This window comes from Canis lupus, chromosome 33 (assembly GCF_011100685.1).
Source record: "Canis lupus familiaris isolate Mischka breed German Shepherd chromosome 33, alternate assembly UU_Cfam_GSD_1.0, whole genome shotgun sequence".
Lineage (NCBI taxonomy): Eukaryota > Metazoa > Chordata > Mammalia > Carnivora > Canidae > Canis > Canis lupus.
In genome coordinates this window covers 23,873,692-23,890,649 of record NC_049254.1, presented here as the reverse complement: position 1 = coordinate 23,890,649, position 16,958 = coordinate 23,873,692, and the positions used below count along the sequence as shown (strand labels likewise).

Below are 16,958 nucleotides of genomic sequence, written 5' to 3'. Positions count from 1 at the left end.
GCCCACAGTAAGGGAACAGTAAGAGCATGCTCCTGTGGGCAGAGGAGCACAAACGTGTATGCCATAGAATGTGGATTCAAAGGATCTAAGAGCAGACACAGTAACAGCCTGCTGAGCTCTCCAGCTCTTTTAGCTATCTCGGGGTTGGGGATACACACCCAGCCTTGGATAGTGGTTGAATATAAGATTTGCTAGAGGAGATACTTTAGCACAAGAGTGAAGAAGAATGCCTAAGGAGAGATGTGGCTGGGTCCCTGGAGTCCAGGGATTTGAGAAGCAGAGAGAACCCAGAGACCATGAAATGGTGATACTTTGTGCAGTGCCTTTGTGTCCACTTCTTCATTGGACACCCCCATCTCTAGTTGCTTTATACTGCTACTGTTTCACTGCATTCTCCCTCTTTCCCCCCACCAACCTTCTTCTGTTTCTGGCCTTGTTGATGGGCTCTAGAGAGAAGATGTTGGAAGGAAGGATGGTGGTTGAATTGAGACTCAGTATTATAACAAAATTTGGACTGTAGGGCATCAAAGAAATTGAAGAAGAGAAGCACCTAGCATCTGAGAAAGGTTAACCTCAGGAGATGATGGAAGCAGCACCAATGCGTAGAAGTTTCTTAAATCATGAAACTAGGGAAGAAATGAAGAAGAGGAAATAAACTCCTGGATAAAAACACCATGCTGTTACCCCAATTGCACAAAGCCTCTGACCTCATTGGCTGAGATGAATCATCTAACCCATGCTTCAGGGAGAAAAGGATCACTGAGACCATCTCTACAACTTCCCTTTTATTCAGATATGGAAACCAAGGCTCTATGTGCCAGGGCAATTTGCCCAGGGTTATACATATTTAGTGTTTGAGTGCATTTGGACAAGACTGAGCAGAGAAGTAATGCACATGACCAACAAGAATAAACAATGCAGTGTGTGCTCATGTTGATCTGAAATACCTTCAAAAGCAACAAGAGGTGAGAGATGAAACATGGGACTGTCAGTAAATTCATTTCTCCTCTTGCTCCCCACTAACTTCCTATGGCATCTGGTCACTCTCTAGTTTTTAGCTGAGATGTTTCTATTGGCTGATTACTCCCACCTGAATCCATGGATGATTAGTTTGGTTCCCAGAGTGGCATTAAACCCAGAGTTTTGGATGTCACCACTTTCCTGCACTAGCTGCCCACAGCTGGGTTCCAAAGGGGTGAAGAGGAGAAACTGGACTTTGAGATTGGTGCCTTGGAGAAGATTAGCATTCTGGAAGTCAGTGCACTTTTTCTGTGGGGTAGGAGGTGCATCTCCTGGAGGAAAAAAACAAAAAGAAAAACAAGAAAGATCACCAAGGTGAGTTCATCTGTTCTTAGAAGGAAGAAAAGTGTTCTTGAGAAGAAGAAAGAACTAGAGGCTTACAAGCATTTATTATAAATCAGCTAGTGCAATATTCAGATTAATTTAATAAAGACATCACTTCTGTAACCAAAACCTGTGCATAGTTTCCATGTCTAAAGATACAATGCCAGAAAAGGATATGACTGTTACTCAACTAGAGCAGATTAAAGGCCATGGTGAAGTGGATATTGTTATGAGATAAACTGAGTTACCCCCATAACTCCATATGTTGAAGTCCTAACCACTTAGGACCTCAGAATGTGACTGCTTTTCAAGATAGAGTCTTTATAGAGGTTATTATGTTAAAATGAAGCCAACAGGATGGGTCCTAATCCAGTATAACTGGTGTCCTTGTAAGAGGAAATTTGGATACAGACAAAGAGGAAAGACATGAAGACACATGGAGTAGATAGCCAACAGCAAGCCAAAATTAAGTCAAAGGTCACACTTCTATGCAAAACATGCCTCTGAGGCATTTCCCTCAGAATGAAATCTGAAGTCCTAACAATGGATTAAAGCCCTGAATGATCTAAGCCACAGGCTCTGGGAGCACTTTGCTGTCCAACTACTGCTTTTTCCATTCTGACCACCTGTCCTCCTAGCTCTTTTCCCTCTACACAGTCTTAGACCACCTGAAGGTGCTTACACTGGCCATCCCTTCTGCCTGGAATGTCTTTCCACAGACAGCCACCTGGCTAACGCTCTCTTCTCCTTCAAGTCTTTGCTTGTCAAATGTAACTACCTTGTTTAAATTGCCATCTGCCTGTGCCCCACACCCAAGTTCTCTCAATCTTCCTCATCCTGATCATTTCCTTTTATAGCAATCATCCCCTTCTAATCTCCCATGGAATTCACTAGTTTATTATTTAGGTGTATTCTTTGATTTCCCTATAGTAGGATATACTTTCAAAGAAGGCAGAAATTTTTATCCATTTTGCTCACTGTGCTGCCTAGAATAGTATCTGTCACACACAATAAACATGAAAAGCAAGTTCTTGGAAAGAATAATAAACTAGATGTACCTTTGATAAGACAGAGTAAGAAAAAAAAAGAAGGAAGTCACAAGTAAACAATATAGTTTAAAAATCTACTGTAGATTTTTTTTTTTAATTTTTTATTTATTTATGATAGGCACACGGAGAAGCAGAGACACAGGCAGAGGGAGAAGCAGGCTCCATGCACCGGGAGCCCGACGTGGGATTCGATCCCGGGTCTCCAGGATCGCGCCCTGGGCCAAAGGCAGGCGCTAAACCACTGCGCCACCCAGGGATCCCTACTGTAGATTTTTAAAACCATAAAAGAGCATATTTATACCCACCCAAAAGTTCAAAATACAAATATTTTCCTAGAAAATCGGCAATTTCCTAGAAAAATTTACCTTTCTGAAACTTAAGAAAGAAAAAATGGAAAGTCAAATGTTAAAACTGTAGCATTAGGGAATTGAAACCATAGTTTTCAATCTATTTATCAAAAAACTCTAGCAGGCTGGACAGTTTTACAGAAAAATTCTACCAATCCTTCAATTCTTATTACTGTTCTGGAGAATCTAAATTCATTCTATGGGGCAGCCCCAGTGGTGCAGAAGCTTAGTGCTGCCTGCAGCCTGGGGCGTGATCCTGGAGACCTCGGATCGAGTCCCACGTCCACGTCGGGCTCCCTGCATGAAGCCTGCTTCTCCCTCTGCCTGTGTCTCTGCCTCTCTCTGTGTGTGTGTCTCTATGAATAAATAAATAAAATCTTTTAAATAAATAAATAAATTCATTCTATGATAATAGCCAGGATATCAAAACTGGTCAAGGACAGGAGAAAGGAAAGGCCAATTTCACTATTTAACACAGACATAAAAACCCTGAATAAATTATCAGCAAATTTAAGCCCATCAAAGATAACAAGAATGAAACACACATCATGGCCAAGCAGGGTTTAATCCAATGGATGAAAAGATGGCTTAACATTAGAAGATGTATTAATGTAATTCACATATAAAAATTTAAAGAAAAAAAGCCCATATGCTCCTCTTAATAGATGTAGAAGGAAAAAGCACAGTAGAATTTAATACCCAACACTTCTTAAGAAAATGTATCTACCAAGAATCTATTGCAATGACCATACTTGGGATGAAATGTTAGAAGCATTCCATTTAGAACTGGGAACAAATGAGAATATCTGTTATCAGTGCTTCTATGAAATATTGTACTGGAAGGTCTAGTCCTAGCCAGGGAAACAAGACAATAAAATGGGATGAAAGTTACAAAGTTTCAAAAGGAGGAGAGAAAATTGCCAAGATTTGCATATGATAGAATAAAACTTTTGATCACTTGGGAGTATGGAAGGTGGCACAGTGAATCATGCTCAGATATCCCTTCTCCCCAACCACCACTCCAACTAAAGACTAATCACAGTTGAAAATCAAAAGAGAGAGAGAAAGACATAGCCAATCTTAAATATAAAGATTATGTCACCATTCCAGTATGGTGCTGGGTTCCTAGTTTGGCAGAAGGCAATGGTTGTGAGAATTCAGCTCTGTGAAGTAAGCAGGATCCTAGAGTGCTCCATGTTAGGTGTGGAAGGTCAGCACCAGGCCCCTGTGAGGTAGGGAGGGGCTCTGCAACTCAGTAAAGGAAGCTAAAAACAAAAGCAATATAACCAAAAAAACATTGCTATTGACTTTTTGACTGGGGCTTATAGCTTTATTTAGGGAGGCAGGATGGAAAGAGGAGGCCTCACTAATAAGATCTGAGCTGAACTGGAGAAGACAGTCTAAAGATGAGGGGTGAGGGGAGGGTGCCTGGGTGGCTCAGTCAATTAGGTGTCTGACTTCGGCTCAGGTCATGATATTCAGGGGTCCTGGGATCAAGCCCCTAGTTGGGCTCTGGGCTCAGCAGGGAGTCCACCCAGCCCCCCTACCCCTACTCTTGCTTTGTCTCTCTCTCTCTCTCTCTCAAATGAATAAATAAAATCTAAAAAAAAAAAAAAAGAAAGAAAGAAAGTAAGAAGAGAAGGGAAGGGGGTGATGGGAGAAAGTAGGGAGAGGCCAGACACAAGCTTCTCTTAAACATTGAAATGAAACTCATCTATTATGTTAGAAGTCAAGATACTAGTTATCTTTGGGTTGGTAGTGCTTAAGAGAGAGGAGATATGTGCAAAGGGTTTTAAGAACCTAGTAATGTTCTATTTCTTGATCCAGATGATAGTTACACAGGGGAATTCACTCTGAAAATCCATTAATCTGTATATTAATAATCTGTGCACTTGTCTGTATATATGCTGTATTTCAGTAATGAGTTTACTTTTTTAAATCCTGCAAACAAAATGTTTAAATACAGAGACATCTGGGTGGCTTGCCTTTGGCTCAGGTCGTGATCCTAGGGTCCTGGGATCGAGTCCTGCATCCGGTTCCCCACGGGGGGCCTGCTTCTCCCTCTTGTATCTCTGTCTCTCTCTCTGTCTCTCATGAATGAATAAATAAAATCCTTAAAAAGTGTCTAAATATATACAGAAATTGAATGTTTACCAAGATAGTCAATAAAGCCAATAAGTGAACCATGAATTCATTCCAGGTAAAATAATATTTTAAAAGCCTTTGACAGGGGCAGCCCCAGTGGCGCAGCGGTTTAGCGCTGCCTGCAACCCAGGACATGATCCTGGAGACCCTGGATCGAGTCCCACATCAGGCTCTCTGTATGATGCCTGCTTCTCCGTCTGCCTGTGTCTCTGCCTCTCTCTCTCTGTCAATATGAATAAATAAATAAAATCTTTAAAAAAAATAAAATAAAATAAAAGCCTTTGACAAAGATTTTAAAATAAGTATGCTGAGAATCTTCAAGGTTAAAAATAAAGATGGAACATAAGAAATTATGAAATAAAAACATGCATAAATGATAAATTAAGGTATTTAGGAAAAAACTAGTTCGAAAATTGGAAATGAAAAAGATGACCATTAAAATAAAAAAGGAATCAGGGACACCTGGGTGGCTCAGCAGTTTGGCGCCTGCCTTCCAGCAGGCCCAGGACGTGGTCCTGGAGACCCGGGATTGAGTCCCATGTTGGTCTTCCTGCATGGAGCCTGCTTCTCCCTCTGCCTGTGTCTCTGCCTCTCTCTCTGTATCTCTCATTAATAAATAAATAAAATCTTTAAAAAATTTTTTTAAAAAAGGAATCAATACTATAATATTCAGTACAGAAGTTAAAAGCTTTTAACATGAAAGTATAGTTAAAATGTATAGACAATAGATGGAGAGGTTCCAATTTTTATCCAGTAGCTGTTCTCTAAAGGAAGAGAATAGGAAAAGAAGCAATATTTTGAAAAGATAATGGTTAAAAATTTTCCATAATCAAAAAAACATATGAGTTCTCCAATCAAAAATTACACTTGGGGTAATGAGTGAGATAAAAAACAAATAGGAGCGCCTGGGTGGCTTAGTCGATTAAGCACCCAACTCTTGATTTCTGTTCAGATCATGAGCTCAGCGCCATGGGATTGAGCACCGCATCAGTCTCTATGCTTAGCCTGGTGTCTGCTTCAGAATTCTCTCTCTCCCTTTGCCCCCCTGTTTTATCAAATAAATTTTTAAAAGTATAAATAAATAAATCTATGTATCTATCTATGTATCTATGTGTCTATCTATCTAGCTATCAGTAGATTGTAACAGCAGAACATCAAAGATAAAAAAATATATTTTTAAAAATTCCCAAATGTATTGCACCATTTACAAGAAATGGATAATTTTCTAGAAAAATGTGATTTAGTGAAACCGAATCAAGAAGGAATAATAAGCCCAAATAAAACTATTAGCATCCAAACATTAAACTGGTAATCAAGAGTCTTCTCTGGCCCTAAAGTACACTAGAGCTAGGTGGTTTTATTTGAGAACTCCACTGCTTTAAAATATAAGTAATCTTTATCTTATATAAACTGTTTATAGAATAAAAACTTATTTCATGAGGTAATAATAATCCTAGTATCAACAGGACAAGGGTAACTCAAGAAAAGAAACTGATGGATAAATTTTTTATGGACATATGTGCAAATAATATACATGTAAATACATAAAAAATTTTTTTTAATTGTGGCAAAATAAAATTCAGCATTATATTTAAAAACACACCATGATTAAAGAATTTGTCCCTGGTGATCTTAGTCTGATTAGGCTAGCACATGGGGCTTTAGAAGAAAATACGAAAAAGTGTCTTTAGAGTAAGATTGCTTAAACAAGACACCAGAAGCACAAATCATAATAAGAAGTAAGAATTAAGACGACAATGTAATACTGTTTTTTCTATCAAGGCGACAATATGAAAAATGTCTGATACTACAAAGCATTGGCTGAGAGGTGGGGAAACAGCCATGCTCGCATACTTACTAGTAAATGGTCATACCTTCTTTGCAGGGCAATATTTCCCACGTCTATCAAAAACGTAGAAGATAGAAATCCTTTCAGATCTAGTATATTGTGTATGAACAGCCATTTCAAATAACAAGATAGCTGTGTATGTTCTTTTTTTTTAATTATTATTCATTTATTTATGATAGACATAGAGAGAGAGACAGAGAGAGAGAGGCAGAGACACACAGGCAGAGGGAGAAGCAGGCTCTATGCCGGGAGCCTGACCCAGGACTCGATCCAGGGACTCCGGATCATGCCCTGGGCCAAAGGCAGGTGCCAAACCACTGAGCCACCCAGGGGTCCCATGTATGTTCATATGGAAGAATTTCACACACAAGATATAAGGAGGCCGTTTTATACACACACACAAATAAGCGCTTAAGGGAAAGCACCCATGCAGCTAAGCAGCACCTTTTAAAAGCCACCCTTCAATGCCGGAGGTGAATGCTGTCCTACTCATTGAACATCTGGGCAGTTAAGGGTATGGAGTAGAGGCAGGAGGTGTTGCAAGAGAGGGAGAATGCTGGCAGACTTTCTGGGAGGTGTGAGGAGCATAGATGAACAAAAAGGCATGAGCAGCTCCAGGCAGAAGGATTGACACATTCTAAAGCTGGGCACGGACAATTAAATGTCTTGTGACACAACTGAATGGGGGCCTGTTATGGGGAACTTGGGGAGTGAGGGGGTCCACAGGGGAGGACCGGTGCCGGGAGGAGAGGGATCTTCACCAGCAGGAGAACCTCCAGGCCACAGGAGTGTTTAGATTTGCTACATTAAACCAGCAGGCATGGGATCCCTGGGTGGCGCAGTGGTTTGGCGCCTGCCTTTGGCCCAGGGCGTGATCCTGGAGACCCGGGATCGAATCCCACATCAGGCTCCCGGTGCATGGAGCCTGCTTCTTCCTCTGCCTATGTCTCTGCCTCTTTCTCTTTCTCTCTCTCTGTGACTATCATTAAAAAATAAATAAATAAACCAGCAGGCGTGGTGGGTGGACTTTTTACCTGGGGAAAGGTAAGATGCAAGTAGCACCTGCGGGAATGTTTTCTAAAGGCCATCCTGTCATCTGTGGTTAGCAGGGATGAGCTATCGTAGTCCTCCCAGGGAAGACGACAAACCTGAATTTGATTTGGGTCGGCAGATTAGCAAGGACATCTATTCTTCTCAGAGACAAAAATCTTCTTTAGTCAGGAAATTTTAAATTTTAAAATTAAATGTATCTTGGCACAGTGGATATTTTTAGGGTGGATGTCAATCATATTTTGGAATCGATCAAGGTTTGTTTTCTTTCTTTTTTTTTTTTTTAATTTATTTATGATAGTCACAGAGAGAGAGAGAGGCAGAGACACAGGCAGAGAGAGAAGCAGGCTCCATGCACTGGGAGCCCGACGTGGATTCGATCCCGGGTCTCCAGGATCGCACCCTGGGCCAAAGGCAGGCGCCAAACCGCTGCGCCACCCAGGGATCACAAGGTTTGTTTTCTGATGTTCATCCTGGCTTGTGCCGGGCAAAGAGGATTATAATGCAGCTTTTGGAGAAAAGAGGACAAGAACAAGACACTTGGGAAGGTGTCCTGGTCGTCATCAGTCCCTTTATGATTGTAGGGTTTTTTTCCTCCCTCTTCTAAATTCATCTCAAGAGAGGGCTTTTAGGGGACCTTCCAAAGGTTAGCACTGCATAAATAGATGGCTTAAGCAACAGAACCACTGACTGAAAGAAATGCCACTCAAGGCCCGAGCTCCCGAATTACCTGCACTTCCAATGCTGAGCCACAGAAGGAGCCCCCACGAGCAGAAGTGTCTCTCCCTGAGGCCCGGGGGCATCGCTGAGCTGGAAGTCCCAGAGCTGGGGTGAAGCCGACTCCTACTAACCGGCCTCTTGAAGTTTTGGACACCACATACTCGCTTGGGTCTCAGTAATCATTAACTGGCCTCTTGACCTGCAGAAGAAAAATAAACTCTCCCTATTTGTTTAACCTTCACAGTTTTTTGGTTTCTTCTTCTCTATGAAAATAAGTACACTTTTGTTTTCTCTTTTTAAAGCAAGGGACATTGAAACACATTGTCCTTCCTCTCTGAGCCAAACATCATCAGGAAATGATTTCCTGTACCTCTCCCACTTCCTATTGTAAAATGTTAGTAAAAATCGAGGCAGAAGTCTTTCATCTTCTAGGTGGTGACAAAACCGTCGTCGTACTGGAATCATTTGTGGACTTGTTTGTCTCCCTAGGAAGACTCAGCAACTTGAGGTCAAAGACCATCTCCTTTCAGTTTTTTTGTGGGGGTTTTTGATTTTGGTTTGAGAGAGAGAGAGAGAGAACATGAGTAGGGGACGGGTGAGTAGCAGAGGGGGAGGAAGAAACTGACGCCCCACTGAGCAGCGAGCTCGGAGGACTTTGGGCCCAGGCCCAGAACCCTGGGATCATGACCTGAGCCAAAAGCAGATGGAGCCACCCGGGCATCCCCCTTTCAGTTTTGGATCCCCAGGGCCTAGAATAGAACTGAACCAATACGTGTCTCGTATACATTTAACAGGAAAGTGTAGAAGAATATGACATTTGCCTCTGAGAGTACTATCCCTTCATAGACTCTTGGAGCTAGAAGTAAAGCCCAACCTCTAAAAAGAGATGTTCAACTTCTTAAAATTTGCAAATAAAGGAACTGAACAGTAGTGAAAGAAAGTGACCTATAGAAACCCCGTTGCTAGAAGTGACTGGGCTGGCCTGGAACCAGGGCGTTTCCAGTATACCATATGGCCTCTTCACCCAAAGGAGTGATAGAAACCACAGGGAGCGAGTTTTAAGCAGGTCAGGAGAAAGGGGAAGGCAAGGTACTTGCCCAATGCTCCTTCGAGCACACTGCGACAACAGGGCAGTACTAAACCTCTTGGACAATAGCTCTGTGAGGTGAGTATAGCTGTAGGGCATAGAGAGGTTGAATAACTTGCATAAGGTCATGTGGAGTTAGGACAAACTAACCCCAGTGGCCATGGTCTGACATGTACCAGACAGTAACGACCCCCAGAGAGGCATGGGTGCCATGCCAGCATGGCCATGCCAGACCTACCCAAGTGAGGATAAAATGATTTTGGAGGGGGCAGCCCTTGCTTCCCTTTGTGCATGTGATCCCACAGGCCAAGCACTGCTGCCACCAGGAAGGAAAGGGGGCGATAAACAGGGCACTACTGAAGGCTATTCTGGGGTCACACACCAGCCAGGTGTGGCAGTCCCGGTCCTCAGAGAAGAGATACTGAGATGGGACTAGACATGTAAGAGATTTACTGGAGGTAACATGTGTCAAGGATAAGGGGAGCTAGAGAAGTTAGAGACAACCCTTAGACTGTGATGCAGGCCTGACACCTGTGAAGGAGAGGGGAAGGAGAGAGGAAAGCATAGGAACAGTCTTGCACTGCCTCATTTCCTGGAATGTTCTGGCAAGGGAACTGGGGAATCCTCAAACTGAAATTTCTTGTCAATGCAGTCCTGTGTCTTATAGGAATGAACTTGGCTGAGCATCTCTACCCGGCTCAGTCACTAGCTGGGGTCATTGTCAACACAAAGACGAGGGTAGATCCAGAAAGGCAGCAACTGGGACCATCAATTGATTAGGTTCTCTGTAGCAGCAGATTGAGGGCTCCATTTTCATAGCCATTCACATCACCTCCAAGGCTGGCACGTCAAGCCTGTTACTCCAGTTATTCCAGCACGGTATTCCTTGTGGAGCGACATTAATACAGCTGACGTTTAGAGAGCACCTTCCCTCTCCCCTTTGTCATCTAGAACAGTGCTCCTCAGGTGGGGTTGGAGTGCTCCCACGCAGGATCACTAGCCTCAGCCTCATCCAGGAGACCTGAACCCAGCTGCACTGAATGAGAATCTCTGGCGTTGAGCCCAGGACTCTGCAGTCCCAGCACGCTCCTCAGAGGATTGTACACATGCTAGAATCACTAGTTTTCTGCTAACTCTTCCTACAGTCATCTCCATTTTACCAGAGATGAGCGTGAAGCTCAAAGAGCCCAGCAGCATGGGGAGCACAGCTGGAAGGGACCAAGGAAGGGGGTGGTGGTGGCAGATTTTTGAAGGTGAGGATAGAGACCTTCTATCAGGAGACCCTGAGGGAACACCAATTATAATCAGTGTATACGGTCTGTCTCCCTCAAGGAGAATGTCAGCCTCAGGACAAAATTCTCATGTCTTTTGCTCAGTGAGGTATCCCTAGAGCCTAGTACAGTGCCTGCCACACAGCTGGTGCTCAATATTTGCTAAGGGAGAAGGCATGGTACATCTGGTAGGGTGTGCTCGTCTGGAGAGGGCAGTGGCAACGGGCCTGAGCTGAGACAACACTTTGGTCCGCATTGTCTCGTGCAGTCAGATGGCTTCATTTGCCTGGGATCCAAGAACACGAGGCAGCAAACAAGAGTCCAAGGATGTGTGTTCGGTACCCAGAGTCCCCTGCTACATGCTCAGCACTTAGAACACCGTCTGGCATACAATAGGTGCTCACTAAATATTTGTTTGGAAAAAAAATGAGAGAGACAGAGAGAGAAGAGGAAAAGGAGGGAGGGACTGGAGAGAGGAGAGGGAGGCCTCTAGGCTGCCACCCTGGAGTCCACTGAATCCCCTTCAGCCTTCCTTGTCTGCCTGTTCCCAGTTCAGATTGCCAGCTTTCTCGCCTCCTGGCAGGATCCCTAGCTGACAGTTCCGTATGGGACTATCCCTTTAATTACTTGTGTTTGTGTGTCCGCACGTGTCTGTGGCATCACTGCCTTCGCTGGGGGGTGGGGCGCAGGCCTATGAACTAATATCATAACCAGTAGGGACTCATTCTAGGAAATATTTCTAGGCCTCACCAGCTTAGGACTACAAAATGAAGTCACATTGATTTTCAAAGTGTGTTTTTTAGTAGTTGTACATGTATATGGCTTTCTTAAAAATCAAGCACAAAACCATGTGGTATAAATATTAAATAAAAAAACATAAATAAATAAATAAATAAATAAATAAATAAATAAATAAATAGCAAATGACCTTCACCCCTGCCACTTGCAGGCCCAGCAGAAGGCAGTCATTGTTAGCGTTTTCTTGCATATTCCTCTACATATATTCGATCTCATCCTTTTGGAAATTTTTTACCCACTTACTGAACCTCTACACAAACCCTTCTGTACCTTGCTTTTCACACTCAACAAAATACTTTACACCTGCCTCGTTCTTTTTTTTCTTAAAGGTTGCATAAAATCCCATTAGATAGGCTATCTTGTGAAATTTTAGTGCCCAACTCAAAATGGCTCAAGCCCCATCCTACTCAATTTTTGGGAAGTCCAATGTTTTGCCAGGTTCCATTCCAATCTGAAGTGAATATTGCATCCACAGGCACAAGCACACACACACACACACACACACACACACACACACCCTCTTCTCAGAACAAGCCAGAATGTATGAGCATAGAACAATCGATATACTTATGGAGGAAGAATATTTCATGCCCCTTGTGCCCCAAACCACATAATTTTGCTTTAATTTTAATACCATCTCTGCTCTGTCTCTGTTTTTCTGGGGAAGAAAAGGTAGAGCCTGCTTTACATTTGCCCGGGCAAAAGGCCACATGTGGTTTTCCAGAATGGAGAAGTGTGTACTCCATAGGTGTTTCCAAGTCTCGAGTGTTGAGAGCGACTGAAAATTGTAGTGTTTTTTTTTTTTTAATTGTAGTTTTTTAAATGACAGTTTGATACTAAAATTCTATGGTTTCATGTTTGTTTCCTTAGATCCCCTAACTTCAAAGCAAAATTATTTGTGAACCTCAAGGGCTTATCACTGGGTGTGCAGTACTGCAGGGAGGTTGTACGAGAAGGCTGGAAGCTCCAGGGTCCCCCTGGGTTGTGTCTTCCAAGTGGTGGAAGGAAATGGCTATGAGTGGTCCATCTGGGATCTTCCCTGGGTCTCCATTTCATGACAGGCTGATGGAAAGGAAACACCAAGAAATATTTTAAAATGTATTCTCTATATCCTTGACACATCTCCTTCCACCCTTCTGTTTGAGTGCTTACGATGCCAGGTACTATCTATGTGACCCATAAAACAATTCCACAGAAAAGGTACTATTACTGGTCCCATTTTACACATGTGGGAAGAGAGGCAGAGTGAAGTTAAATCATTTGCCCAAAGCTAATAAGCTGTGGAACAAGTTTTTGAATCTGAAAAACTGCCACCAGTGACCATGTCCTTATCCACTACAATGACTCATAGGTTGCTTAGTGTTTCAGAAAAAATTTTTCCTCCTGTGTGTCTCCTTTCCTCACACAACTGCTACACTCATGGTACTGCAGAGACTAGACGTGTGGGATTTTCTGCCACGAAGCAATTCTCTGCAACACCAGCTGGGTGTCCTACAATTTAACTCAACTTTGACACTATCTACCTAGAGATATGTTCAGCCCCATGAGGGTTCACCCCTACAAGATGATACTCCCCACTTCAGATGCCAATTGCTTCTGTGTGTGTTATTACTTGTGCTTCTGACTAATTGGCTTTAAACTGGAGGTTCCCATGACTCCCTCTCTGGGTTTGATCAATTTGCTAGAGCAACTCACAGCACTCAGGAAATCTGTTTACTTAACGTTTACCACTTTACTATAAAAGGAGGCAGATGAACATCCAGATGGAAGAGATGCCTATGGCGAGGTATGTAGAGAAAGAATGCAGGGCTTCCATGCCCTACCTGGGCATGCCAGTCCCCCAGCACCTCCATGGGTTCACCAGCCCCCAACTTAGGGCTCTCCAAGCCCTCTTCTTTGGGGATTTTATGGAAACTTCATCATGTAGGCATGCTCAATCACTAACTCCATTTTCAGCCCCTCTCCCTTCAAGAGAATGTAGGGGGGGGGCAGGGCTGAAAAACCCAAGCTTCCAATCATGGATGATCTTGCTAGTGACCAGCCCTCATCCAGAAGCCATCCAGGAACCCATTCAGAGTGACTTCATTAGAACAAAAACACTCGTATCACCCCAAAATTTATAAGGGTTTCAGGAGCCCTGTGTCAAGACCTGGGGTCAGAGACCAAATATTAGAACTACAGATGCTCCTAGTACTCTTATAATGTAGAAAATCACAGGGGTTTTGGGGAACTCTGGCCCAAGGACACAGACCAATATACATATTTTCTATTATCTCACACCTAGTCGTACCCTCACCACAGCCTTCAAGGGAGGCCTTATTAGCCCAAATGTACATTAGCCCTCAGCAACCTGAGGCTCAGAGAGGTAACTATCATGTCCAGGGGCAGAGCCAGGTTTCAGCAGCAGGTCTTTCTGCAAAATGGCACAGAATGTGCCTTTTCTTAGGTCTGATTACCATGTTCCCACAAGAAGGAAAAAAAATGCATGCCTTCGGAGAGTGCCTTCTTCCCACTTTCCTAGATTCAGGGCTGGTATGAAATGAGGGACACCAGAAAGCCACATCTCAGCCCAAAATGTCACCTTCACTAGAGCAGTCTTCAGTAGAAATCATCTTGCTGAAGATTCATTTGTTTGATGAAGGCCATGTTTCCCAATTTCATTCAGTTCCACTTTCCCTATTCTTTTCATGTCCACTTAACACCATGTCTTACATGTCTTTCAAGTTTTCACTTAAGTAAACTTTAATAAATGTACTTTAGTAGGATGATTTGTATTAAAAGAAAACATAACGAGCCCCAGAAGTGGTCTGACAAGCAGACTGGGTCACCTCCAGCTGATGGCATTAGCAACAGGGGCGGGGTGGGTTGGGATGGTTGCCCATAGACCATCCAAAATGATGGAAAACACTGGTTTGAAGCATGGCCCTCTCTTCACAGCACAAAGCTCTATCTGCAGCTCTGTAGCTCAGGAGAAACCATAGGATTCTTTCTTGGATTCTTTCCCAATCTTCAGACAACGTAATTTTTGACTCATGTTCTTTGGACGTTAGAGTTGGAAGTCCATGGGCACCGAGCCCAGAGACCCTGAGAGAGGACACTTGCCTGACTGCCCTGCCTGAATAAATGATGATACTAAGACACAAAAAGGTAAAGGAGGAACCTTAAGTGGGGCAGGCGTGACCAAGCACAGTATGGAGAGAGAAGTCCCAATCATGGCCTAGGCATTGGCTGGAGTGTCTTCGGTGTCAGAGCAAGAGAAGGCTCTCTGAGGAGGGAAGGGATGCTGGGAGGAGAGTGGAGACTCTGTCCATCTCACAGCCTGACCTGGGCCCCATTCCGCCGCTCCCTACCCTTGCATCCGAATCCACATTTGAAGTCCTGACTTCTCATAGTTGTGGGAAGGTAAACAGAGGGCACAGGCTTCTACCATCACCCGTGTAACTCTTGGGTTTAATTTTGGCTTTGTCTAAGGAAAACTTTCTAATGACAGCTAATAGCTGTAGTGTGATAGGACTGAAGACACACGGCCTGGGTTTAAACCCCATCTCCTTCTCACCCTAGACGTGTGACTTTGGAAAGATGGCAGCTTCTTGGAGCCATTTCTTCATCTGTTGGTGGGTTGTGGTGAACTATCTGACATAGAGCAGCTCTTTCTTCCTCCTCTTCTTTTTCCTTCTCCAAATGGAAAGAGTCTACCCTACTCCCTAGATGTCACTTCTTCCAACCCCCAAACCCTAAAGATGACAAATGATGGCAAGGCTCCCCACTATGCCCTATCTGGATGATCCCTGGATTCCTAACCAGACTCCAGCAGCCATTCCTTGAGGAACTGATCCAGTAGGCTGGCTGGTTGTGAAATCCTCAGAATCTCCATTCCTTCCCCACACTTCCCATAGCAATGTGGTTGTCTCAAAAAAATATGCCCTTGAGAGGTTAGGGAGGGGAGTAAATAGAGAATATGGTGGCTGAAGAAGCTTGAAGAAGGCTGGATTAGGTCAAAGCTAATTTTGCAGATCTTAAAAAAAATATTGCCAAGACTTCTAGACAAATCTAGCAACCTTAGATAACAAAGAAAGTGAATGACCATCATATAGGTCAAAAATATATCTTTAATTCCTGTAATGTTACACATGACCTGTTGCCTGTTTTAGTACACAGATTAACTTGATAAACATGATAAATTCATACTGTGCATCAGATCATTTTCCTTTTTTTTAATCAGGTCATTTTCTAATTTACTTTAACATGCATATAATAAGTTTATCATCTCTTCCATCAGTTCATTCTCATTCTTCCTCCTTCTACACACACACACACACACACACACATACACACACACACACACATACTCAGAGTCAGGAGCAAAGGTGGAGACCATGAGCCAGATGCAGGTGGGTGGGCAGAGGTGGTGAGGTGTGTGTGCAATTGTTCTTTTCTGGTTACCTCTCCTTTCTGAGAGAGATAGCAAAGCAAGGTCATCAGTTGGGAATAAAGTCTGAAGACAAGGTTTTGAGGTTTGAGAAGAAAGAATCTGAAAGTTTGAACTCTTTTTGAAGTGTGCCTGTGATGAAGAAAGAGAATCTCAGAGCAAATATAGCCTGAGGCATCTCTAGTGTCTTTCTCTAGTGTCTCTGGTTGTAGCTGAAATCCTACCTGGGAAATAACAAATGCTTAGGCCCCCCTCTCCTCCCCCTCCTACCTCCTCCACTACATTCTAAAGGGACTGGGAAGACTTGCAAAGACAAATCCCATAGGATTTAGGAGCTAGCACAATGACTCTATTATCAGACCTCCCTTCCCTCACCTCCCCCAGCTAAAAACTAGTGATTTGAATGAAAAATAAAGAGAGTTACACTTCTGTGGAGCATCTCCCTTACCTTCTTGAAGGGGTCGGAGAGGTGGTGCTTTTTCTTATCCTTCACGAGCCAGTGAGGGAGGGCCTACCAGCTGAGATTGAAGATGACCACATCAAGGTCACACTGGCATCTATCTCTTTCTGAGTTGGATGTCTCAGGGCCTATTTGAGACATTGAGGGGGCAATGTAAGATAGCAGCAGGTGGGAAGCCTGCACTCCCACTGCTGGATGTGAGCAGGAAGGACAAGTTTCCCTTGGGCTGAGTGACCCCCTAGAAAGACAGTTGTCTTGAGCCTTTCCTACCAGTGCTCCACCAATGAGAAGGGTCTCGAGGCAACACTGGGGAGGAGCAAGGAGCCCAGTAAAGGGACAAGAGGAATGTCCCCATTTCTTCTCTAAGTTCCTTGGGCCCAGGAACAGTGGTGGGAAGGATGGCATCACA

General features: G+C 43.5%; 1 protein-coding gene across 3 annotated transcripts in view; it reads right to left on the bottom strand.

Moving 5' to 3' along the window:
- The window catches only part of PLA1A (phospholipase A1 member A), a 40,371-nt gene that overhangs the window by 17,717 nt on the left and 5,696 nt on the right, over positions 1–16,958 (bottom strand). For 2 of the 3 annotated variants that reach the window (XM_038582935.1, XM_038582932.1), the window contains 4 exons: positions 16,538–16,677; positions 12,565–12,722; positions 8,515–8,703; positions 1,091–1,292 (listed from right to left, as the gene is read on the bottom strand). In XM_038582935.1, coding sequence (XP_038438863.1) covers positions 1,091–1,292; positions 8,515–8,587 — 275 coding nt within the window. In that variant the 5' untranslated portion in view covers positions 8,588–8,703; positions 12,565–12,722; positions 16,538–16,677. The remainder of the gene's footprint in view (positions 1–1,090; positions 1,293–8,514; positions 8,704–12,564; positions 12,723–16,537; positions 16,678–16,958) is intronic. The other variant, XM_038582934.1, reaches the window with a different exon arrangement.